This window comes from Phacochoerus africanus, chromosome 4, assembly GCF_016906955.1.
Source record: "Phacochoerus africanus isolate WHEZ1 chromosome 4, ROS_Pafr_v1, whole genome shotgun sequence".
Classification (NCBI taxonomy): Eukaryota; Metazoa; Chordata; class Mammalia; order Artiodactyla; family Suidae; genus Phacochoerus; species Phacochoerus africanus.
The window spans coordinates 141,229,159-141,255,948 of record NC_062547.1 but is presented as its reverse complement, the minus strand read 5'-3'; the positions used below and the strand labels follow the sequence as shown (position 1 = coordinate 141,255,948).

Genomic DNA, 26,790 nt, shown 5'->3' with positions numbered 1-26,790 from the left:
GGCAGCCACAGTCTCTTCTCCAAGTCCATGATTTTCTTTTCTGAGGAGATGTTCATTTGTGCTGGACATTAGATTCCAGTTATAAGTGATATCATATGGTATTTGTCTTTGTCTTTCTGGCTCATTTCACTCAGGATGAGATTCTCTAGTTCCATCCATGTTGCTGCAAATGGCATGATGTCATTCTTTTTTATGGCTGAGTAATATTCCATTGTGTATATATACCACATCTTCCGAATCCAATCATCTGTCGATGGACATTTGGGTTGTTTCCATGTCCTGGCTATTGTGAATAGTGCTGCAATGAACATGCGGGTGCATGTGTCTCTCTTAAGTAGAGTTTTGTCCGGATAGGATGCCCAAGAGTGGGATTGCAGGGTCACATGGAAGTTCTATGTATAGATTTCTAAGGTATCTCCAAACTGTTCTCCATAGTGGCTGTACCAGTTGACATTCCCACCAACAGTGCAGGAGGGTTCCCTTTTCTCCACAGCCCCTCCAGCACTTGTTATTTGTGGACTTATTAATGAGGGACATTCTGACTGGTGTGAGGTGCTTTCTTCTTTTGAAGATAGAACTGTCTATTCAAAGCACGAGAATCAGAGGCTGTGCACAGCTGGTGGGTTAGTTTGGGCAGGGGAGGGCCAGGCTCCCTGGCACTTTGAGGGATTTGAGACAGCATCAGATGAGGGAGCTCTTGGTAGCAGCTTTTCTTTGAATGGATGGGTGGTACCTGACCATGGTATCTACCCCACTGCCCCCACCTCCTTCACCATCTAGAGGAAGCTGGGATGTGGCCTGGAGCAGCCCATCCTGTGGACATGAGACAGGGAAGTGGCCACCTTGGTGCCTAAAGAATCCAGGGTGATGGAAGGCATGTGGGGAGGCAGCTGTATGAGGGGTTTGGTTTGGGCAGCTGGGTTAAGCTCCTCTGATGTTAAGAGCCTCCGAGTGCCCGAGTTCCTCACTTCCTATGCCTCATCCCAGCTGCCCACGGGCAACCATTCCTTGAAGCCATCATCGTATGTATTAGGCTACATCTCTTCAGCAGTCTTTCCATGTGCACTGAGGAGGAATCTGAGGCTCAGGTGGCTACATCACTTGCCTAAGGTCACACAACCTGGATTCAAACCCAGCTCAGGCTGGCTCAGAACCCAGTCCTCAACCATGGAGCGTACGGCTCTGTTCTGCAAGATGGATACACTTTGCTGAGGGCCCATTTGGCGTTTGTTCTTGGTCTTGACCTCTGCCCCCATGGACCAACCTTAGAGGGGCCAGCAGTTTCTTTAGCTCAGCAAGTGCTACTGGGGCCTAGCAGCCTGGCCTTGAGATAGACAGCACATCAAGATAGAAAGTTAAACTAGGCTGAAAGCAGTTCAGAGCAATGGAGTGCATGAGCCTGGGCTGGAGTCGTCCGGAGGGCTTCCTGGATGATTCTGGGCGGGGCCGAGGAGACGGGCACTTGGAGAAGCTGAGAAGGAACCACAGGTCGAGATCGGAGGGTAGGCTAGGAAGCCCGGGACTGGCTGCTGTGTGGTAGCGGTGAGGGGCAGGGCGATCAGACCCCTTGGTGTCCTGAGCCACAGCTGCTCCCTGTCCCCTCTAGCCACCTGTGCTCTCGCGCAGCTGGGCCCAGCTCTCCACTGGCTGGTCTTCCCAAGGACCCTAAGCCCTTCTTCCCTGCTGAGATTCTGGGACACGTTTAGTTGCTCACCGCATGGGGGTTTTCAGCCTGGGCTGCCCATGTGTGGACGTCTTTACACTGGATTTACATGGCGTCAGCCTTTGCCAACCTCAGCCCTCCTGTGAAAACCTCAGACTCACACACCCTCCCATACCTTCCAAAGAATTCCCCTAGTTGTAAAAAAAAAAAAAAAAAAAAACCTTTTGTGTATGTCTACCAACAACAAAGATTTTACTTAGCTTGACTTAGAGGTTTGTATTATAAAAACAAGTTTATTTTCCAGATAGGGAATCATAATATTGAATACTCATACCGGATTAGAGTGTTTCAAAATATACCTTCCTGCCCCCACGGCAGCACAGCAGAATCTGAGCACGATTATTCGTTGCTCACTGAACACCACACCCCAGCCCCATACTCAGGACGGAGGTGGACGTTTCCCTAAGCTTCGGCCTGCCTTCTTCAGCATCAAGGTTTATAGGACGGTGCCTAGGTACCTCCCCAGGTGTGCTTCAAAGACAGTAGATAAGGAAACTCAGGCACCTGGCCCTGGGCCTGGCATCCTGTGCCTGTGCAGTAACCAATTACATATAACCAGTATCCTTGAAGGCTCCTCAGCGCTCTGGCCAGGTTAGGAGCTGAAAGATGAGCGACTCGACTTTTCAGGACCCGCTCATCACGGAGAATCAACACAACCCCGCAAGGCGACCTCCCGGCTTGGTTATGGGAAGGGGAGGGAGCAGAGGACCGCTGGCCCTGTTAAGCGACCCCGCCGTCCTCTTCCAGGAAGCCCAGAGGAACGAGGTCTGACACAGTGGAAGGCAGGGGCCCATGCCCACAGGGAGATGTCTGCCAGCCTGAGGAGCTACGACTTGCCCATCGGGATGAGCGTGGTGAAGAGAACTGCCTTTCTGAAATACGTTCCTATCTGCCCCGTCTTCAAAGGATTTTCTTCAAGATCAAAAGACCAGCTTCCAGTTCCAGCAGATGCCCCAGAAAATACAGACGCCAGGTCTGTGTGCACCAAGGTCTGAAAAATCACTGCCAGAAAAGGTAGGATGTGTGTTCATCTACGGCTTTTGTGGGAGGGTTGGAAAAACTCACATTGTTTTGCCTTCATCAAAAAGAAAACAGACTTTGCTCCCTTTGCATTTCTGTGACCTATTTCAATGACTGGCTAAGAAGCCCACACAGGCGCTTGAGGGGGGACTCCTTCGCCTTCACAGTGAGGGCACCTTCCCCAGGGGTGTGGGCCATTCGCCTCACAGGCGGGTATTTTGCCCAGATTCAGACCCCTCCTCCTCCTCTGGGCATCCTCCTGGAGCCCAGGAGTTATGACCTCCAGCAGAGGCAGCCTCATTCTTTCTCTCTAGTGTGACAAACCACACGCCAAGCACACGGAAAGGGGTGAGAAACAGCCGACACGGCTCAAGAAGAGCAAAAGTTCTCTCACCTAAGCTGCCTTGTTTCAAGAGTTACTAAAATAAAAACCCCACAAAAGAGAATGACTTCAGTTACCCTAAAACTATGGCACACAGGGCCTTGACGGGGTGATCCTGTGGCCCGAGGCGTTAAAAAACAACAACAAAAAAAGAAGTTTTAGTGTGCATATTCCCGCAGGCAGACAAGCTCCCACAAAGTGAGAGCTTAACCCAGATGACTTTTTAATAGTACTAAGTCCCTTAAATAGAACTTTCTAGTGCTAGGGACTGTCTTCAGTGCCTGATGTGTATTAACAAATCACACAAAATCCTAAAATAGATACTATTATTACCACTTTAATGAGTGTGGAAACTAAGGCACAGAAAGGTTGATGCGCACACAATCTCACTGGATTCACATCCAGGAAGGCTGGCTAGCCTTTGCTATTACTCACTCGGTTATAACGCCTCTTTAATGGAAGTTTATAATCTCTAATTGTATTGCACTATGATAATTTGGCAGTATGTGAAATGAACTCGTCTGCCCCAGTCTAGCTAGGCTCAGAGAAATGATCTGTAAGCCTCACACACTTGGCAGCCTGCTGTGCCACTTGTGATAAGAGAACAGAATGGACTGGTGACATTATGGCTCCAAAAGTCCAGTCCAGTCAAGCAGGCTCATCTCTGCTTCAGTCTTAAAAACGCCGTTTATTAGTTTGTTAAGGTAGCTATTAAAAACACCGAGCAGAGACACTCAGACCAAAGGACGCTCAGGAAGAAGGTGAACAGGAACCGACTAGATGGTCTTCTCCATCTCGAGCCCCCCGTGCTCAAGGCACAGCACAGGGAACATGACCAATGACAGGAGGGCCACGAGGCCACATTTTACATGGACCAGGAAAGTGCTAGTTGGTTGACGGCCTATCTCAAATCGAGATGAGCCACACACATCTAGCAAATTAGCTTGTGAAGGGAAAAGGGGGAAGGTCCAGGCCAATCAAAATAGCAAACCTGTCCAATCAGAGTCACAACAGTATGTGAAGGGCAAAAGCTGATGCAAGGGACACTAAGGGAGGTCATCATCATACTGTCCATCCAGCAGTTTCTTCACATGGATACACACAGCTGCCTGACACTGCAGCCCACGGGGATCAAGGTGGGCTACGGGCTTTATTTTACTGCTCCATTTTGTCCTTTTTTTCTGCTTTTTAGGGCCACACCCGAGGCACATGGAAGTTCCTACGCTAGGGGTCGAATGGGAGCTGTAGCCCCTGGCCTACGCCACAGCCACGTGAGATCCGAGCCACATCTGCGACCTACACCACAGCTCATGGCAACGCCGAATCCTTAACCCACGAAGCAAGGCCAGGGATCAAACCCGCATCCTCAAGGATACTAGTTGGATTCGTTTGTGCTGTGCCCCAACGGGAACTCCTGACTGCTGCATTGTGGGCAGATATTTACATAACATACTCAACACTACGGAATCTAATAAAGCGTGTTCTCAGCACATCCTGCCAGCAAGGTTGTTGTGAGGGACTGAGCCCATGCCAAAAGCAGTATCACCACTGGAGAGTCTGGTCCAGCGCCAATAAACACAACCAGCAGCTCAGTTCTACTATTATTTATTTTTTTAAATATTTTTGAAAAAATATACTTTTTTTACAATATTTTCAACTTAAACACTATTCACACTGAACACGTATGGCAGCTTAACCTACCCAAATATGAAGTTTAAGAAGCCAAAACTGTTCTAGCTTTGTTAAAAGAAAAGTTGTGCTGCAGACTATTGTAGTGATGGTTAACAAAGCAAGGAAAAGCACCACTCAAAGAATGCGACTCCTTTGTTCAAGTGGATTAGGGGTCGGTCAAATGCTAGACTTTACACAGGTAGAGCTGTGATGCAGGGACTCCTTAGGAGAGGATGCAATTCTCAAATCGCATACTTTCTCAGATGTAACAGGAGGAGCATTTAATATGTCCTACGTGGTAACATAACGTAAAAGCCAGGACTTCGGTTCACTACCTTCTAACCTCAGTAACCAAAGACAAACCTGTCTATGATAAATTAGTTCAAATCAACTAACACGCCTTCTGCAGAAAAAGGAGATTGTTTTTGATGGGGACAAATGCAAATTTAAGTCTGAACTGAGAAATTCTCTGAACAACTAGAACTTAATTTAAATTTAAAAGAAGTGTGGACATTAACAACTGTCAGCTAACCCTAAAGGACCAGTTTCATCTCAAAAACGACAATTCACTAAGATTTAGAGGTCTCTGGATTTGGTGCTTTGACACAACTTGACTGGTGCTTCTTTCCTCGCTGTCTTTACATCAAGCTATGGGGCCAATTCTATTTTCAGTAAACGTTTGACAGCTTTTTACTTAATAACAGTCTCAGCACTTTTATTAAGCATGCAAGACTAACAAAACTTTGGCAATGCATAAGTGTAACACAGTGACAAGAGAGAGCTTTTACAATTAAGTCTTCTAATACTGCCTTCACAGTGTGGAAATTGTGCTACATCCACCAAAAGAGGGCCCCGTCTACTCAAATATTTTAGTACTTCACCCCAGGAACAAACTCCTTTGCATTTGGATTCAGATTGCTCTTGACCTGGAAAATAAGTACATAAAAAAGCAAGTTCATTAACGAATAGCTACACATACTCAGAAGTATTCAACCCAGATCCACATGCAAAAATATCTTCCCAAAATACAAAAGCAAGAATACAGTTATAACGTCAAACCTAAGTCAAAGCTATAGCAGGGAAAGGAGGAACCGGATGTAAGCTATGTACACTGTATCAGATTTTATCAACTCTCTAAAAAGAAAGTGGGAATTGAAATTCAATTCCAGAAACCCACTAACTTCATCATCAACCAAAGTGTCACAGAACAAGGAATTCTGTTCATCTTATACTTTGTTTCAACAGTTCCCCACTATGTCTAATAACAAGTGCGTTGAAACGATTAAAGTGGCTAGGGAATAGTTTATGGATTAATTTTACTTTATGCTACTCCTTGAAACTGTAGAGTTGTCTTTCTACAACTGCTGTATTCTAATTCCCACAGGAAGCATGGTACATAAAAGGAAAAGAAAACCACATGGGGAGTCAGAAGACCTAAGCTGAATCCCAGCTCCGCTAGCTTCCTCTGTGGGCCTAGATAAGGCACTGTCTCTGGGACCCTGCTCTCCCATCAGTTAAGGGCAGAACAGACCAAAGGCCCTAAATAAGAGCCTTAGAGATTTGTACCACCATTATTCTACGTTTCTAAATTACTTTCCTAAGTAGATGTGTCGGCACATAGGGAACGGCTGGAAATTTTCCTCAACCGCATCTCAATGCAAGTTGATAAAGACAAAAAGAAACCAGGATGGATTCCAGGGGCTGAAATGTAGGTATGCTCGCAGGCTTTTAGACTGAATCTAAGCCCCCAATGTCACTTACTTCAAGACCAAAGCATATTAAAATTAAACAGTGTGTTGGAGCAATAATTTGTTTCATAATTTACACCAATCGTTCCCTTTTCTTAAGGGGAATACAGCCAAACTTTAAAAGTCTGAGGTTTAAATTAAAAAAGCAATGTTCTTGAATGTATATTCGTTTGGCAACTACAAAAGAATAAGAAAATCTCGAATAGACTTGAATCAGATCAGTTTCTAGACAATGGAATTCTACTTGGTCCACTTAAAAGTATATGCTATACCCAGCAGAAGGGTTCACTCCTCAGAGCAACCAGGACTGCTGGGGGAGTGACAAATGCAGCCATAAGCAAGCATATCCCAACAGACTATTCACACAGCACCTAGATGTTTAACTGGGTTACTGCAATTTACTGCAACAAAAGTTATACGACAATGTAAATTTCAGTATTCTCTATACAGCCCTTGAGAAGAGTGGTTTCCAAATGCCTGATGCGGCAGGTTGGCAGTATCCTCTGGGAGTGCGCTTAAAGTCAGCATGCCTAGATGATTGATTCTGCAGGTCTGGGGTGATGCTGAGAAAATTAAATTCCAGAAAACAATCTTATGAAATCAACTGGAGACTGTCCATATGGACAGAAAGTTTAATATTCTGACCTGAAATCATTTCCTCTTAATTTTAGTGAAGGACTCATCAGGGTTTACCCCAGTCCTAGTGCTTAGTTAACACAATTCCTGAAGAAACTTTTTTTTTTGTCTTTTTGTCTTTTTGCTATTTCTTGGGCCACTCCTGCGGCATATGGAGGTTCCCAGGCTAGGGGTCTAATCGGAGCTGTAGCCGCCGGCCTACGCCAGAGCCACAGCAACGCAGGATCCAAGCCGCGTCTGCGACCCACACCACAGCTCACGGCAACGCCAGATCCTTAACCCACTGAGCGAGGCCAGGGACCGAACCCGCAACCTCATGGTTCCTAGTCGGATTCGCTAACCACTGCGCCACGACGGGAACTCCTGAAGAAACTTTTTACTACAACTGTACCATCAGTGATGAGATGATAGGAACTGAAAATAGAAATAAATAGGTTTGTGTTTCTTTTCTGTCAAGTGCTTATAGAAGTCCTGATTAATCACAGTTCCAAACCAAGTTATGGTAACGCAATGAAAATCCTGGGTCATGAAAAAGCCTCCAAAATTTTATCTTTTAGAAAAAATCTGCACTTTCATCAACTACTTAAGACAAAATTAAAGAGCAAAACCTCTCCATCAAACTACTTTTGTATAGGCCAGTCGCATGAACATACTATGAACTAATGCTTTCAGACACTTGCATGTCCTAAGGCAACATCGCTATCAAAGCTAAAAGCAGTGGCAGGAAGTCTGTCAGCAGCCTCAGACTAGCTCCACAGTGCTGCCAGACCTCACTCCATGGCCTAAGTGCGACTGGGAGGCCTCTGCTTCCACAGTAAGCAGCAGTACCATTTCTGAAGGGGAAGAGATGGAGAACTCTTCTGAAACAGATGACTGCTGCTTTTCCACTTACGGGAAAGATGAGCTAGGTTTTAAAAAGATGAAAAATAACTCTTTACCACAAGATCTTCCAGGGAAGAGCCATCACTGATAACAAGGTCATTAAATTGGTCTTGGATTTGGTCCATAGTTTGTGGGAGATCTCGAGCTGGAATAAACCACTCATGCTCCTCTTCTTCTTCCAGCATTTCTTGGAAACAACGTTCAATAAATTCTTCTTCCCATAACTCCTCTTCTATCTGGATTTATAATAAAAGATAATTTTATAGCACTCTTGGTAAGATGTCACTAGGAAAGGCTTAACATATCTTGAAGTAAACCATTTAAAAACACAATGCTGTACTTCCTCCTCTGTTTCTGGGCTAAGGAGAAAAAAAAATCTTCTCCACAAAACCTGGGAAGATCTGATTAGGGTTTTGCTACATCTTTACTTCGCAGAGTATTCTGTTCTTTCCCTGAGGGTGGCGGGGAGGAAATAACAAAGAAGTGTTCTCATCAAGGAATGTGTATCAGAATTACCTACAATACTTCTCGAACTATACAAACCCTGAACCCACCCAAAAATGACTGGGGAAAAACACTATGGCTCTGAAGAGGGTCAGGTCAGGGTATGCGTTTTAAAAAAAAAGCAAGTTGATTCTCACTGAAATAAGACTGTATGGCTTTACTCTTGAATATGTATAACTGGATACAGTGAAATCAAGCTGGCTACTGATTACCAAAGCCACGATCAGGAAGAAACTAGGCGAAAGATGGAAACGGGTACTAGAAATATGGGAATAAAAGACATCTATCGGAGTTCCCGTTGTGGCGCAGTGGTTAATGAATCCGACTAGGAACCATGAGGTTGCGGGTTTGGTCCCTGGCCTTGCTCAGTGGGTTAAGGATCTGGTGTTGCCATGAGCTGTGGTGTAGGTCACAGATGCAGCTCAGATCCTGCGTTGCTGTGGCTGAGGCATAGGCTGGCGGCTGCAGCTCCGATTAGACCCCTAGCCTGAGAACCTCCATGTGCTGTGGGAACAGCCTTAGAAAAGGCGAAAAGACCAAAAAAAAAAAAAAAACATCTATCAATGTATGAGAGTCCTTTACAGAGACAGGGGTGTCACACTTTGAGGCTGATCAGAATGAAAACCTTAGGTGAAAAACGGTACAATCTGTACCCTGGTACCTGTGCCCATTTGTTTCTGATTCCTGTTCCCTTGACTTCCAGGGCAATAGAAGTCTGACAGGTAAGGCAGGTAAGGCAGTGGTTTCAAAACCGAGTCAGAATCATCTGGGAGCTTATTTATTTATTTATTTTTTAGGGCTGCACTTGCAGCATATGGAAGTTCCCAGGCCAGGGGTCAATGCTGGATCCTTAACCCACTGAGCCAGGCCAGGGATCAAGCCCTTGTCCTCATGGATACTAGTCGGGCTTGTCACCGATGAGCCACAAGGGGAACTCCCCATCTGGGAGCTTTTAAAAAACAAGTTTCCCAGGTTCCACCCTACTCCTCCCGAAAAAAGCTCCCTAGTTTTATTTCAACGAGTAGTCAAACCTGGTAGTAATCATCAAATAAAATAGGAGTACTAGAACACAAATCCACAGATTTCATGTAAGACCAATAAAAAACACATTTCAGGGCTAAGTACACTCATATTATCATTATTTTCTCCTTTTTAGGGCTGCACCTGCAGCATATGGAGTTTCTAGGCTAGGCGTCAAACTGGAGCTGTAGCTGCTGGCCTACACCACAGCCATGGCAACACCAGATCCAAGTGGCATCTGTGGCCTAGGCTGCAGCTTGCTGCAACCTCGGATCCGTTCATCTACTGAGCGAGGCCAGGGATTGAACCTGTGTTCTCATGGATACTTGTCAGATTCTTAACCTGCTAAGCCACAATGAGAACTCCTAAAATTACATTATTTGAAGGCTGTCATGGGCTAAAAAAAAGAACATGCTTATACACAAAACTAACTTGTCTGTTGAATTCCTCTTCATTTTCCATCCACATGTATTCTGCAAATGGATTGTCATCTTCATGAGAATGACCGTTAATAATCACATCTTCATTGATGATGCTTGGGCTAGTACTGCTGCGACTTGGATCTTTCATGGTTGGCGTTAGATGTAGTTTTTAACCTTAAAAGAAGAGCAATACAGTTAATATAGTCAGTCATTCTTTCAGTTCTTAGTGAGCATCTGTTAGTATCAGGTGTCATGGTTAGGCACAGGACATATTAATGCACATGATAAAATGAGCAACTGGAAAGCTCCATTTTTATCCCATGTGATTTTAATGTTTAAGATGTTTAAGGAATAGGGAGTTCAACCAGCTATAAGGAAAAAAAAAAAATCAAAAAAAAAAAAAGAGGGAGTTCCCATTGTGGCTCAGCTGTAATGAACCTGAGTTCATAGTATCCTCGAGGATCTGGATTCAATCCCTGGCCTTGCTCAGTGGGTTAAGGATCCAGCGTTGCCATTAGCTGAGGTGTAAGTTGCAGACGTGGCTCAGATCCCGAGTTGCTGTGGCTACAGCTCCAATTTAACCCCTAGCCTGAATACTTCCATATGCCGCAGGCACAACCCTAAAAAGACAGAAAACAAAACAAAAAAAGTTTAAGAAATAGATGAAAATTGAGTTCCCACTGTGGCACAGTGGAAACGAATCCAACTAGGAACCATAAGGTTGCAGGTTCGATTCTTGGCCTCGCTCAGTGGGTTAAGGATCCTGTGTTGCTGTGAGCTGTGGTGTAGGTAGTGGATGTGGCTCGGATCTGGCATTGTTGTAGCTCTGGCATAGGCCAGAGGCTACAGCTCCGATGCAACCCCTTGCCTTGGAACCTCCATATGCCACAGGTGCAGCCCTAAAGAGACAAAAAAAAAAAGTAAAAAGAAATAGATGAAAATAGCCTAGCTTCATCTAATAACAGTAAACAAAGGCATTCACGTGCTTAACTGGAATCTCCAAACCATCCACTTTTTAAAAAAACTGGATATCCCGTGCTTTATAAAACAAGCATAGTCTGGAAGACTTAAGTCATCAAGAGATTTTATAAAAAGCAAATTCTACTTTTTAAAACTGATGTTAAAAAGCCCAGAGACTGAAAGTGAAACTTTTAATAATTCTTAGTTTCTCAGTCACAAGGTAAGCTCTGGCTCTCAACTTAATAGCCCATTCTCTATTTGCTTTATTTTTGGGTCCATGCTGAGGTCCTGTATGCATGGATTTCCCTACTGTCCAGTGAGCTTCAGGCACCTAATCTCATACACTAGGTCTGGTTTCTTATGCTCTATTCAATAGGTAAATACACGATCTAACCTAATCGATATATTGTAGGATAAAGTTCAAAGCATAAAGTTTCAGATTCTACAACTGTCTACCAATTCATGAACTCTGCTAAAACTGGGTTTACATAAAGCAAGAATCATTTGTACATAAATCCAACATGGGTGTGACTTGTGCCAAAGGAAGGAAAAAACATACCTAATTTGAACATACAGTCAAAAAAACCTTCAGGCCTTCTTACTCCAAAGTTATCATAATCAAGTAGAACATTCAAACCAAAATCTCCTACCAGAAAATTTTTTTGGGGGGGGGGTTATGGTTTAGGAAGAGACTTGTTCTATGTATGTTGCCTGGCCCTTTAAATTCATTTTATGGACTTAAGAGGATTTAAGTGTAATAAAAATGTATAGCTGTTCCTATAACATGAATTTAGTCTCTAAGCTGGGGTGGGGGTCCTATCCTGACACACACATGCATTTTCCTCAATACTGAATACTAATGACAATCATGGTGGTAACATTTTAAATTGTTAGGCCCCAAATTAAAAATTGCTGAGACCTTCTGCCTTACTTGTTGTATGTACAGGAAAGAAAGGCAGAGATGGTCTGAAATTTATGTGCTAGGGTGTGGGTAAAAAACATGACAGCTGTCTCTGATGTTTTTATTTATCATTAATTTTGGATTAAATAAACCCCTTTATTTTGACAACAAGTTCTGATTAAAGTGCAACCAGTTTCTCTAAAGAAAATTACTTATTCTTTTCCCTTTTTTTTTTTCTTTTTAAATTTTATGGCCGCACTGATGGCACATGGAAGTTCCTGGGCCAGGGATTGAACGCAAGCCACTGCTGAGACAACACAGGATACTTAACCTGCTGTGCCACAGCAGGAAAGCCTAAATGCAACTTCTTTAAAAGAAAGAAGTGTTTTCCACACATTTCATGATCATAACCTTATGTAAACAATGAAAAATCAACACCAGCAAATTCTATAGTCTGGAAATCCCCAGGGACTCACTCTCCTTCCTTGTTTGATGCTAATTAGTAACAAAATATAAACAGTGCTTAGCAAAAAGGGCCCAATCCCTGCATTTGACAAGGCTCTAGATCAGCTTTTTGCCCATTATCACCTCGTCAAACAACCTGTGGCTTTGGTATAGATCCCAGTGCAAGAGTCTATGAGGGACAGTAAATGAAATTTCACTGTCAAGCAGTATTTGGGAAACAAACCATAACAGAAATCAACTGGTACCTGGGCGCCAATCTTCGTAATTTAGATAGCTGAAGAAAGAACAACTGCTGACCAGACTTCTGCTACAGCCAGCCAAGTGACAAGCCAGAGGGTAAGGATCATTTACTTTCAGAATGGTGACAGACCTACATTTACTGAGTGCGAGGTGTTCTAATATAAGTAAGGTATTGTATCTGATTTAATTTTCTTCCATGACCTGTTCCTGGTCCTTCTCAAGAACACTCTTTATAGTGTGTCCTTTGTGTTTTGCTCTTTTAAGAAAGTGAGCACATGTAGTTCAAATACAAGATTAAAAGTGTTTGGCATCTGTCAAAAGCAGTAAAGGCAAATGTAGGAGCGAGTGCCAGCAAAGAACAATAACTGGGGCAAACAAGAGACAGAGCAAAAAGCCTGGGAGGAAAGGCTGGCCAAGGAGATGGTTTCGAACAAAGGCTTTGAGAAGCTCCTGCATGCTCTGGGAAACCAAAAAGGCCACGGGCGTGCCCAGTGCTGGGGGCCCACTCCGAAGAGACCTACGAAGGCCTTATACTCATCAGACTTCAGGCTATGCACATAAAAAAAGGCTTAAGAAAGAGATGCAAACTGCCTGAGTGTTAAAGGTGTGCCTCAGCTACAAAAAAACCCAACGGCAAAGACCAGGAGAGTTTACGGAGTTCCCGTTGTGGCTCAGTGGCTAACGAATCCAACTAGGAACCATGAGATTGAGGGTTTGATCCCTGGCCTCGCTCAGTGGGTTAAGGATCCGGAGGTGCCATGAGCTGTGTGTGGTGTAGGTCGCAGACGTGGCTCGGATCCCGTGTTGCTGTGGCTCTGGTGTAGGCTGGCGGCTACAGCTCCGATTTGACCCCTAGCCTGGGAATCTACATATGCCGTGGAAGCAGCCCAAGAAATGGCAAAAAGACAAAAAAAAAAAAAGACCAGGAGAGTTGTATTTTTCCCTTATGGGTATTTAATGAAATCTCTTGTAAATAACTAGCTGACAACTAAGCTAACGGAACAGAGACGTCAGTGGCCATACAAAAAATAAAACAAACTTTTACCCAATTAATTCAGAAAGGTCACCAAACAAACAAGCAAAACAACCACCTTGAAGAGAGGGGAGAATGTGATTTCACAGCACTCACAACATTCAGTTTTCAACAAAAATTATGAGGCATGCGAAGAAATAAGAAAGTATGGCCTATAAACAGGAAAAAATAAATTAATTGAAACTATTACTGAGGAGGCCTAGACATTAGGCTTGTTAGACAAAGACTAAATCAGGCGGGGTTTTTTTTTTTTTTTGGATTAACTTGAATCCATATGAAGAAATCAACAATGATAATTACATAGGTAAATACAAAAGTCACTAATACTGTATTTTTTTGGCTTTTTTTTTTAAAGGCAAATTTATTTATTTATTTATTTATTTGTCTTTTTGCTATTTCTTGGGCCGCTCCCGCGGCATATGGAGGTTCCCAGGCTAGGGGTCGAATCGGAGCTGTAGCCACCGGCCTATGCCAGAGCCACAACAACTCGGGATCTGAGCCGCGTCTGCAACCTACACCACAGCTCACGGCACCTCCGGATCCTTAACCCACTGAGCAAGGGCAGGGATCGAACCCGCAACCTCATGGTTCCTAGTCGGATTTGTTAACCGCTGCGCCACGACGGGAACTCCTTTTTTGGCTTTTAACTTTTTCTCTCTCTCTATAAAACTAAATTTGTATGAGTCCATTCTTGTTACAAAGATGTTAGTTGTAATCCCCAGTGTAACCTCTAGGAAAACAATTTTAAAAAATACAGTAAATGGTTTCTTGCTGGGTCTTATCGCTTCATTAAAAGGCAGCCCAAAAGAAGTAACTTCAAAATTCCACCAGTCAATGAGCTCAAATTTATATGTGTTAGTCTCTGTGGCAGAAAAAAAGCTTTTCTCTAGAATAAAACCAACAAAAGTTTAAAGAGGAACTCCTGGCAACACAACAGGAGTACCTATATTGCTTAAGTGATGTCTGTGGGCACAATGTAGATAATGACAAGTATTATAAATAAAACATCTGGGAAGTAAACCATACCAATCTGCTGCTATCTTTTCTTTGTTCATGCTTCAATAAAAACCACTTTAAAAGTGGCAAAAATAAACTGAGAAAGCCAATAAATTCCCCCCCTTGGGGGCTGAAGGTGCAGCATATAGGATTTCCCAGGCTAGTGGTCAAATGGGAGCTGCAGCTGCTGGCCTACACCACAGCCACAGCAATAGCAATGTGGGATCCGAGCCACGCCTGAGACCTATACCACAGCTCATGGCAACAGTGGATCCCCAACCCACTGAGCAAGACCAGGGATCGAACCCTCATCCTCACGGATACTAGTCAGATTCGTTGCCATTGCGCCACAAGGGAACTCCCATACTTAACTTTTTAATGGATACAGCAACAATTACTCAACCACTCCCCTGTGATGCACGTTTATATTTCTAGTTTTTTCACTTCAGTCCCGCCCCCTTTTTTTTTTTTCCGTCTTTTTGCCATTTTTTGGGCCGCTCCCGCAACATATGGAGGTTCCCAGGCTAGCGGTCCAATCGGAGCCACAGCTGCTGGCCTACACCAGAGCCATAGCAATGTGGGATCTGAGCCGCATCTTTGACCTACACCACAGCTCATGGCAACGCTGGATCCTTAACCCACTGAGCAAGGCCGGGGATCGAACCCGCAACCTCATGGTTCCTAGTTGGATTCGTTAACCACTGAGCTATGACGGGAACTCCACTTCAGTCCTGCTTTGACCACACTTGAGTATTGTGCTATTTCTACTGGTGCTTTCTGCAGGATATACATTCTCATGAATAGGAACAGCCAGGTCAAAGGCCATATGCACTTGTAGCTTTAAGAAAGATTATTTCAAAAATACTGTGGTAATGTACATTTCTGTAATACACTGAGTGCTCCCATTTCTCTGCATCTTCAACAATTTAATATAACCATTATAGCAAAAATGTTTCATTTTTTGTTTTTTTGCAAAAACATAAAAAACTTTTGCAATCAGATGGGCTTAAAAAGAATCTCGGGGGAGTTCCTGCTGTGGCTCAGTTAACGAATCCGACTAGGAACCATGAGGTTGCAGGTTTGATCCCTGGTCTTAGTGGGTTAAGGATCCGGCATTGCCGTGAGCTGAGGTGTAGGTCACAGATGCGGCTCAGATCCCGAGTTGCTGTGGCTCTGGCATAGGCTGGCGGCTACAGCTCCGATTCGACCTCTAGCCTGGGAACCTCCATATGCCACAGGAGTGGCCCAAGAAATGGCAAAAAGACACACACACACACACACACACACAAAAAGAATCTCAGAATTTCCCTTGCAGCACAGTGGAAACAAATCCAACTAGGAACCATGAGATCCCTGACCTCACTCAATGAGTTAAGGATCTGGTGTTGCCATGAGCAGTGTGGTGTAGGTTGCAGACCTGAGTATCACCTGTGATCTTCACTTCACTTCAGCTGATGGCAATGGCAATGCTAGATCCTTAACCCACTGAGCGAGGCCAGGGATTGAACCCGAGTCCTCATGGATACTGGTAAGGTTTGTTACCAATGAGCCTCAATGGGAACTCTTGGAATTGTTTTAATTCATTAAAACATAAATGAATCAGGACTTCTTTTTTACCAATAATGGTGGGATAGATTATTTGGACCAGTTCCACTGCAAATTAAAAGTGCTGGATAATAAATTCTTAAACAAACACTTAAAAAGCACTAGTGATGAAAGTAAAGTGGGAATTCAGAGAGCAAAGCGGAAATTTTAAATACTGAAGTTGCCTCTGCACTGAGGGCTTCTGTTCATTTGGTTTCTTAGGGTTGACTGTCAATGCTTCATGGAGCAAGAAGTATAGAGGTCAAGGTGGAAAACTGAATAGGAGAGCCTTTTTTTTTTTTTTTGTCTTTTTGCCATTTCTTGGGCTGCTCCTGCGGCATATGGAGGTTCCCAGGCTAGGGGTCCAATCGGAGCTGTAGCCACCGGCCTATGCCAGAGCCACAGCAACTTGGGATCCGAGCCATGTCTGCAACCTACACCACAGCTCACGGCAACGCCGGATCCTTAACCCACTGAACAAGGCCAGGGATCGAACCTGCAACCTCATGGTTCCTAGTCAGATTCGTTAACCACTGAGCCACGATGGGAACTCCAAGCCTCCCTATTCTAAGCTTCGACCCTAAAAGGCTACACACACAGGTGACAGAAAACAACTCCTACTCTCTCTGAGCACATCAAAAGAAAAGGTGGAAGGGAACAGATGCTATGACTCTGGCTGGTCTTCCTGTAGGAAGAATAAATCCTCATCACCTGGGAGGTCCACACCATCCCAGGTCATGAACCGAGTATGAAATGGTCCTGAATTGGTAGTGTCCTTAGTGCCAGTGTCTGGCAAAAGCAAATGTATAAAATCCTTGGCTGGACAACATCTTCATTCTGAGCCTTAAGTTCCTCAAAAAATAACTTTTCAAGGGCAATGAAGAGTACAAAATAATAGACAACCAAATCCAGGGAAAAAAGCAAGAAGCAGTGGAATTTACAGAAAGCATAATCAGATCCATGTGTCAAACCCACACAAATGACAAAACAAATGATTATTATATATCAAGCTTAAAAATACCTTCAGAAAACAGCAAAGTATTAAAAAATGCACAGTAGATCTATAAAAGAGCCAAATAAAACTTCTAGATATACAGAAATCACAACACAAATAAGAATGTAATAGGTCTGGCAGCATATGAGATACCATGGGAGTTCCCTGGTGGCCTGCTGGGTTAAGTATCCAGCATTGTCACTGCTGTAAGCTCTGGTTACAGCTGTGGTGAGAGTTTGATCCTGGCCTGGGAACTTTTTTTTATGGCCACACCACTGGCATATGGAAGTTTCCGGGCCAGTGACTGAATCCAAGCTGCAGCTGCAGTCTGTGAGGCAGCTGCACCAAGGTCAGATCCTTTTACCCACTGTGCCAGCCAGGGGTCAAACTCGTGCCTCCACACCAACCCAAGCCACTGCAGTGAGGTTCTTAACCCACTGTATCACAATGGGAGCTCCAGCGGCCTGGGAATCTCTACTTGTCTCGGGCACAGTCCCCCACCAAAAAAAAATTAAAAACAAACAAAACAGAATTAGAAGACAAAAGAAAGTATTCAGAAAACAGCAAAAAGATGGAAAACAAAAGATGGTTCAAACAACATAGAGGTCTCAGTGGTTAACCCAACGGACTAGAATCCATGAGGAAGAGGGTTCAATCCCTGGCCTCGATCAGTGTGTTAAGGATTCAGCGTTGCCATGAGCTGTGGTGTAGGTCACAGACACAGCTTGTATCTGGTGTTGCTGTGGTGTAGGTTGGCAGCTACAGCTCCGATTTCACCCCTAGGCTGGGAACTTCCACATGGTGTGGGTGCGGCCCCCAAAAGACACACACCCACACACACACAAAAACCTCTAAGAATCACAAAGTGAGATACATAAAATAAATAAAAACCAAGATACAAATATAATCAAACTGCAGAATATCAAAACGAATTCTAAAACCAAAAAAAGACACTATTTTCAAAAAAAGCAATAAGAAAAACCAAGTGCTTTTCAACAGTAATAATGAAATGCTAAAGACCACCCTCAAAGAAAGTAACTGCAAAACCAGAGTGCTAGAACCCTACAGAAAATAGCTTTCAAGCAAATGAACTAGAAATTTTCCATCCTTACATTCAGCAATCATTTGGATAAAAGAATTATGGGATTCCTGAAGATAAATGAATCAAAACATTTTAAACTAGTATATGACTAACAAACTTTTATCTTTCTCTTTTTTTTTTGGCCACATCAGCAGCATGTGGAAGTTTCCAGGCCAGGGAATGAACCCACACCACAGCAGTGACAATGCTGGATTCTTAACCCACTGCACCACTTGGGAACTCCTAATTTTGTTTTTCTTGTTTCGATTGGTCTATACAGGTTTTCTACCTCTCTGGTTAACTACAGTAATTTATATTTCACTAAAATTTCATTTCTTCAGATTTCAATTTTGCTATAATAGAAGCTATTCTAACTTCTCCTATATTACAATTGGTTTGACTATGTTTCTCTTTTCCTCAATTAGGTCTAATATGGATTTATCAAAAATTTTCAGCTTTACAATTTGCAGACCATTGAGTGTAATAAACTCTTTATATATAAAAAAGAGACGGATATGTGTGTATGGCTACAGTTTGCAAATGCACAGAACCTCTGGAAAGATAGAAAAGAATATGAGAAGCAAATTATATCTGATAAGGGACTTGAACCTAGATTATACAGAGAATTATTACAACTCAATTAACAGAAGGACAGACAACCAATTTAAAAATGGGCAAAGGACTTGAATACAGTTCTCTAAAGGCCGATAAACACATGGAAAGATGTTGAACATCCTTACCCATCAGGGAAATGCAAATCAAAACCATGAGATACCACTTTATTTATTTAGCCACACTCACAGCATATGGAAGTTCCTGGGCCAGGGACGGAATCTGAGCCGCAGATGCAACCTATGTCGCAGCACGGCAATGCTGGATCCTTAATCCACTGAGCTGGGCACTGAACCCACGCCTCCGCAGAGATAATGCTGGGTCTTTACCGTGATGCACTAGAGTGGGAACTCCGAGATGCCACTCTACATATTAGAATGGCCCTAATTAATAAAAGATAGTAACAGGAGTTCACTTGTGATGCAGCAGTTTGAGGATCTGGTGTTGTCACTGCCTCAGTTCAGGGTGCTGCTGTGGTGTGGGTTTGATCCCTGGCCTGTGAATTTCCACATGCCAGATGTGGCCAAAAAAAGGTAGTATCAAGTATTGGTGAAAACGTGGAGAAACTGGAACCCTCATTCACTGTGGGTAAGAAGATTAAAATGGTGCTGCTGCTTTGGGGAACAGTCTTGCAGTTCCTCAAAAGTTAAACATTAAACCTTATAACCCAGCAATTCCACTCCTAGGTATACAACTAAGACAAATGTAAATAAATGTCTACACAAAAACTTAAAATTCACCAATGTTCACTGCAGTGTTATTCATAGCCAAAAAGCAGATACAACCCAAAGGTCCACTAGCTGATAAATGGACCAACAGTGAACACACTACTCGAAATGAAAGAAGCCAGTCAGAAAGGAACACACTATCGTATGACAGGTAATGGGTACAACACTTCTTTTTTGGGGTAATGAAAATACTCTAAAATTGTCGTGGTGGATGCACAACTCTGTGAATATCCTAAAACCCATGCTACTATACACTTTGAATGGGTAAACTGCAAGGTATGTGAACTATAGTTTATTAAGAGCTACTAAAAACAAACAGGGATGAGAACTACATGGCTAGGGATATTTTTTGCATTTTCTGAGTTTTGAATGGATTACCTATTATAAATTCAACATTAAGAGTTCCTGCTGTGGTTCAGTGGGTTAAGAATCTGACTTCAGTGACTTGGGTTTGATCCTGAGCCCTGCTCAGTGGGTTGAAGGATGCGGGCTTGCTGCAGCTGCACTGTAGGTCGAAGCTGCTGCTTGGATTCAATTCAAGCCCAGGAAATTTTATATGCTGAGTGTGGCCATAAAAAAAAATAATAAATAAATATTCAACTTTAATAAATAAAATTCCTGCTTTTGGTTTTATCTATTTTTCCTATTTTTGTTTATTGTTTTCTTACATTATTTTCTCTTCCTTTCTACATAATTTCAATTTATTGCTCTTTGTTTTTCAAGTGGACAAATAATTTTCAACCTTTCACTTAATAAAAATTTTCCCTAGAAGTTTTAATATACAGTTATAAATTTTAGGTAATTACAATGTACTTAGAGTGAGCTAGAAATTGTTCAGAAGAATGTAGTTTCCAAGTGATTAAGGTTCTTTTGGTTACCTCTTTACTTTTTTTGGCTGTGCCTGTGGCATGGGGAGGTTCTGGGGCCAGGGATTAAACCCAAGCTAAAGCAGTGACAATGCCAAATCCTTAGTCCAGAGTCATCAAGGAACTCTTCTTTCGGCTGCCTTTTTGTTTTTTGTTTTTTTTTAAGGGCCGCACCACTACATATGGAAATTCCCAGGCTAGGGGCTGAATCTGAGAATCTGAGCCACAGCTGCTGGCCTATTGTAGGGCCACAGCTATGTGAATCTGAACCGAGTCTGAGACCCACACCAGTTTAAGGAAATGCCTGAGTGGGGCCAGGGATAGAACCTGCAACCTCATGGATACCAGTCAGGTTCATTACCACTGAGCCACAACAGGAATGTCTACTTTTTTTTTTTTTTAAAGGGCCACACCCAAGGCATATGGAAGTTCCTGGAACTAGGGGCTGAACAGGAGCTGCAAGCTGCTGGCCTATGCCACAGCTACAGGGGATCCAAGCTGGACATGCTGTGGCAATGGCAGATCCTTAACCCACTGAGTGAGGTCAGGGATTGAACCTACATCCTCAAGGATATGAGTTGGGTTCTTAACTCGCTGAGCCACAACACCACAAACTCCTTTTGGTTACCTTTTGATACCTAATTTCTAGTTTTACTATGTGAAAAACCTGTGACTTCTATTTCTAACATACAAAAATGATTTATATATATTAGGCTGATCTTTTCAACTTGGTTAATTTTGAAAGTGATACATTCAAGACCTCCATTCCCCCCCTCCTTTTTTGGCTACAGCATGTGGAAGTTCTGAGGCAAGGAATCAAACCCCTACCACAGCACCTATCCAAGCTGCTGCAGTGACAAGTCCAGACCCTTAACACAGATCCACAAGGGAACTGCCCAAGTCCTCTACTTTAACAGCTAGATTATTTAAACCAGTCTGAGAATATGTCTCATAGAAAATTTTTGGTAACTCATGCTTGGGTTCATCTTCCATCAAAAATTCATGTTTGGAGTTCCCATAGTGGCGCAGTGGTAACGAACCCAACTAGTATCCATTAGGACACAGGTTCGATCCCTGACCTTCCTCAGTGGATTAAGGATCTGGCACTGCTGTGAGCTGTGGTGAAAGTCCCCGATGCGGCTCAGATCTGGTGTTACTGTGGTGTAGGCCAGCAGCTACAGCTCCGACATGAACCCTAGCCTGGGAACTTCCATATGCCGCCAGTGTGCACCCCCCTCCCCCCATAAAAGACAACAAAACAGAACAAACTTCATGTTTATGTTTCTTACAGCTTCTTTTTACCTTCTATTCCTGTAGTGTTTATTTTCCTATTTTAAGCAGATTAAAAAAATTAAACTTGATTTTCTATAACTCATCAACTACTGTGGAATCTGTTGGGTTTTTTCCTCCCCAGTTTGAGATATAATTGACAGGCAGCACTGTATAGGTTTAAGGTGTACAGCACAATTATTTGACTCAAAACTATTATCAAATTAGTTTCCTCTCAATTAAAAACGCTTTTCCTTTCTTCAACATACTCAACTCAGTCCCTGATCCCAAACAAAGACCTTCAGAATGATTTTTCTTACCCACTTCCTCTCCCCACCCCATCTCCTGAGTTTTGTGGAAATAATTCAGCATTGTTAGATCTTCACTATTAGCTTTTCTCAGAGTATATATAAATATAGATATATAGATATTTTAAAGAATCATCTTCCCCTAACTTGACATCTTTGTTTTGGCTTACTATTTCTTCAAAATATTACCTGAGGATATAAATGTCTGAAACTGCCTTTTGTTTTCATACTTGCGGGGTTTTTTGTTTGTTTGTTTGTTTGTTGTCTTTTTTTGCTATTTCTTTGGGCTGCTCCCGCGGCATATGGAGGTTCCCAGGCTAGGGGTCGAATTGGAGCTGTAGCCGCCAGCCTATGCCAGAGCCACAGCAACGCAGGATCCAAGCCGCGTCTGCGACCTACACCTCAGCTCACGGCAACGCCGGATCGTTAACCCACTGAGAAAGGGCAGGGACCGAACCGGCAACCTCATGGTTCCTAGTCGGATTCGCTAACCACTGCGCCACGACGGGAACTCCAGTTTTGTAAATTATTTATTTTGCTTTTTAGGGCTGCACTCAGGGCACATGGAAGTTCCCAGGCTAGGGGTCCAATCGGAGCTACAGCTGCCGGCCTACACCACAGCAACATAGGATCTGAGCCTCACCTGAGACCTACACCACAGCTCATGGCAATGCCAGATCCTTAACCCACTGAGCGAGTCCAGGGATTCAAGTCCTGGTGCTGCAAAGACGCCACCAATCCTGTTGCACCACAGCAGAACCCCCAGATCTCCAGATTTAGACTCTTGTCTTTTCAGTACTCTACAAATATTCCAGCTTTCACCGTAGAAAATGTGTTTACTTTCTTTTGTAAAATGCTGTTTAGCTGACAGCCTAATATGAGAGCCTCACACTTAAAATTCAGAAACTTCAAATTTTGTTTAGGTGAGAGCGTTTTTTTTCCTATTAGCACTGCCAGGCACTTTCAATCTACAAACTATTTTCTTTTTTTTTGTCTTTTTTTTTGTTGTTGTTGTTGTTGCTATTTCTTGGGCCGCCCCCACGGCATATGGAGGTTCCCAGGCTAGGGGTTGAATCGGAGCTGTAGCCACCGGCCTACGCCAGAGCCACAGCAACTACAAACTATTTTCTTCAGCCATTTTTTCCCTCCTGAAATGCCTCTTACACAAACTGATTTCCAGCAGTGTCCATCCTTTTGAAGTTCCAGAAAATTTAAAAATATGGAAATTTGTTTTTGTCTTTTTGCCTTTTCTAGGGCCACTCCTGCGGCATATGGAGGTTCCCAGGCTGGGGGTCCAATCGGAGCTGTAGCTGCCAGCCTACACCAGAGCCACAGCAACGCGGGATCCGAGCTGCGTCTGCTACCTACACCACAGCTCATGGTAACGCCGGATCCTTAACCCACTGAGCGAGGCCAGGGATCAAACCCGAAACCTGGTGGTTCCTAGTCGGATTTGTTAGCCACTGAGCCACAACGGGACCTCCCAGACCACATTTTCTTATTCCTCTGGACTCTACAGTGAACTACTGTAAATGCAACCTTATTTATACATACATATATATATTTAATGTATAAAACACGTATGTATTTTAGTATACTTGTTGTCCCTCTAGGAATTAGTAAGAGAGGATAAAAAAAATTTTCTGCATCAGCCTCTGTTTTCAATTTAGAAGTTTGTGAGCAGCATCAAATTTTTGGTTTTAATATTCGGCAGTATAAAGCATGGGCTATGGAACCACGCTGCCTTTCTAAGCTGTATGATGATGGGCTAAGTTACTTAACCCGTGTCTCAGGTTCCCCATCTGTAAAATGGATATTAATAAGCATATCTTAGAGCCTTGCACATACTAGTGTTATCTATCTTGGTGCTTATTAAACATTTAGAGCAATTAAAAAATTGCTAGAGCAAGGAATAAGGTAAAAGTAACAGGTCCAAATACTTGCAGGAGTGAAACAATGCCACAGAAAGATCCCAAAGACTATAACCCTAGTCTCAACCGTAGTGTAACCAGGATGGTCAAGTGAGAATAAGGACGGCTCGACACTGCCTATCATCACTGCTGATGGAAACTCCAAGCACATCAGAAACACCATTCTTATTAAAAATGATACAAAAGTAAGAAGCAAAAGCAATTCAAATAAACTCACATTACACACCATGGAGGCCACCAGCTACATATATGTTCATATGCATATATGGCTGTTTAAATGAAAATTAATTTTAATACAATTAAAATTTAAGTTCTTCAGTTGTACTTGCTACCTTTCAGGTGCTCAATAGAGATGTGCTTAGTAGCACTGGACAGCACTGCTCTGAATAAGGAAATTAAGAAAAAAAAAGACTGAGTTACTGGAACTGAACCTCAGTCTGTATCATATACAAATTATTAATCCACCAGTGCAACAGGGTGATCCAGCACATGAAGACAACTTGGTTAACTTTAATCTTGATCTGGGTTCAAATCCCATATATGCCACTAAATCAGAGGCAAAACACTACAGTGGTTAAGAGCACATAATACCTGGCAGACCTGGATTTGAATTTCAGCTCTCATTAGCTGTGTAATACTGGACAAGTTACTTCACATCTCTCATTTACAATCTTCATTTTCCGGGAGGACTTACTGACTAAAGATGTGGAAGATTCAATACTTGTAAAAGCTCTCTGAACAATGCTTGGCATTACAAGTGCTACAGAAGTATGTGCCTAATAAAATAATCTCTTAAGCTTCTATTTTCTCAATTTCAAAAGGAGCAAAATAAAACTTGCTCTGCTTATTTCACAGGTTGTTATAATATATATGAAAAGTTTGTAAATCACAAGAATACATAAATGCACAAAAGGAAAGTGACAGAAATTTTTCTTCCCATCTTCTTTCATCTCCCACAATATCCATGAAATTGCTGTGCTAATAGTGGACATTTTATAAATGTTTATCTCTTCACTAAAATGGAGCATCTCTCTCCAGAGTCATAAAGGCGTAAACCTGAATAGTACACAGAATGCTTACTCAAAGAAAAGCCAACTAACTAAACTTACTGTTCCAAAGACGGAAGAGATAACCTACTTCAATTTGAGCTCTTAAGGAGGAATAAGCAATATACCATAATAAAAATGCCTATTATCTCAATAAAATTTAAAGAAAAACAAAAATGCCCAAGCTCCCAGCTTTTAACCTTGAGTCTCTACTGCCTACTCCCACGCCTTAAAGAAACAGTTAAGTAGGCTATATTTTTGGGAAAATTACCTTTTGTCAGACACTCGTGAAAAAAAAATTTAAGTTCTGCCCAAGTTCACAATTAAAAAGTAGCATGAATAGGCTAATTTACCCCAAATAGCCTCTTACAAACTGGAAACAAAAGCACAAAACAGCAAACACTGGGAACCTCATTTAAAATCCTTACAGAGACCCTTATTTGCAAACATAACCTACAGCCTGTAAAATTTCAAAAGGCATTTAATGAAAATGCAAAACAACATCTGGTCAACTGCTCAAATGCAATTTGTGAAAAATCATGCCACCAGGTTAATAAGGTAAGATTAGCCAGCATATATGCAAGATGGGAATTTATCTTCTGTTGAAATAAATGTCAAAAGCTGTCAGCTTCTTCCACGGCATATTGGAAGCCAAATTCTTTCTAGAGTTTGCAGTTCCTGTGAGGTGTTGGAGTTGCAAAACCAGGGAAAACAAGACAACAAAAGGAAGCAGAAAAGGCCCTTTTTTTGGCAGTTACTAGAAAATACTACTGCCGGCTGCTTCAACAAATGTTTAAAAAAAAAAAAAAAAGCTTCACCACAAGCCGTACATTTTTTTGATAATGGGGAAAAGCCCTGGAGAAAATTAAGAGAGAACCCAAATCAAAGAATGTGAACTGGATGGGCGCTCAAAGTTCATCTGGCTCAAAACAGTTCTGGAGTAGGAGTTCCCAGGACGCCAAAGGCCTTCCCATCCCAAGCACAGAATACAAGGTAACTAAAAATAAGGGGAAGAGGAAGGCGAAGAAACCGGAGAAAAGCGATCATCGGAAAGGTACAAGCCCGTGGACGGTTACAGAATGCTCCCCTAGGACGCTCGCCAGCCCGCCACTCCCTCCGCCCCTTTCTCTTCCCCCACCCAAGCTTCAGGAGGAGCGCGCAGGCGCAGCTAGTACGGGCTGCGCGTGGCGACGCGCAGGCGTAAAGTGGGGAGAAACAATGAGCTTTGTTGCCGAGGCGGCCGTGGGGGGCAGGGGGAAAGGAGACGGGGGGCGGGGTGGTGGTGGTGAAGGAACTGGGGGGGGGGGGGAAACGACGCGAGAAAGTGCTATCCCAGGAACCCTCGCGCGCCACCGAGGACCCGGATAGAGAGCTGCGAGATCCAAATCATAAATAATAATGACAATGAAAAAGAAAGCGACGGCCATTTCTCAGAGAAGAAAGAGACCAAGTCGGTCCAAGACCATCCCTCAGACTCGGCTGGAAGAGGCAAGGAACAACGGAGGCCGTACAGGCTTGGGGGCCAACAACCCGAGGTACCCTGTAGGCCCCTCAGCCGTCGCCAAGGGGCTATCCCTCGACGGCTGGGGCCGCCGCGCCCTTCTTGCCGCTCTGCCCGAGGGAACCCCTCACCCAGTGCACGGCAGCGGGGACGGCAGCCAACGAATCCGGTCGGCCTCCGCGGATCTCCACAGGCAGCGCCGCTCCCCCGCTCGACGCGCGCTTCGCCCGCCGCCTCCCTTCTCCAGTCCAAACAAACACCCCAGCC

The 26,790-nt window shown here is 43.3% G+C and overlaps 2 protein-coding genes across 9 annotated transcripts in view; one reads left to right on the top strand and one right to left on the bottom strand.

The window, feature by feature from the left end:
- SLC23A1 (solute carrier family 23 member 1) overlaps nt 1–6,604 on the top strand; it is a 19,289-nt gene extending 12,685 nt beyond the window's left edge. For 7 of the 8 annotated variants that reach the window (XM_047778767.1, XM_047778766.1, XM_047778763.1 and 4 more), the window contains 2 exons: nt 2,471–2,737; nt 6,181–6,604. In XM_047778767.1, coding sequence (XP_047634723.1) covers nt 2,471–2,718 — 248 coding nt within the window. In that variant the 3' untranslated portion in view covers nt 2,719–2,737; nt 6,181–6,604. The remainder of the gene's footprint in view (nt 1–2,470; nt 2,738–6,180) is intronic. The other variant, XM_047778768.1, reaches the window with a different exon arrangement.
- PAIP2 (poly(A) binding protein interacting protein 2) lies at nt 4,715–26,790 on the bottom strand. The gene is made up of 4 exons (XM_047778772.1): nt 26,655–26,790; nt 10,019–10,182; nt 8,119–8,298; nt 4,715–5,722 (listed from the first exon to the last, which is right to left on the bottom strand). The coding sequence occupies exons 2-4, from the start codon at nt 10,154–10,156 to the stop codon at nt 5,666–5,668; spliced, it is 375 nt and encodes a 124-aa protein (XP_047634728.1). The 5' UTR covers nt 10,157–10,182; nt 26,655–26,790; the 3' UTR covers nt 4,715–5,665.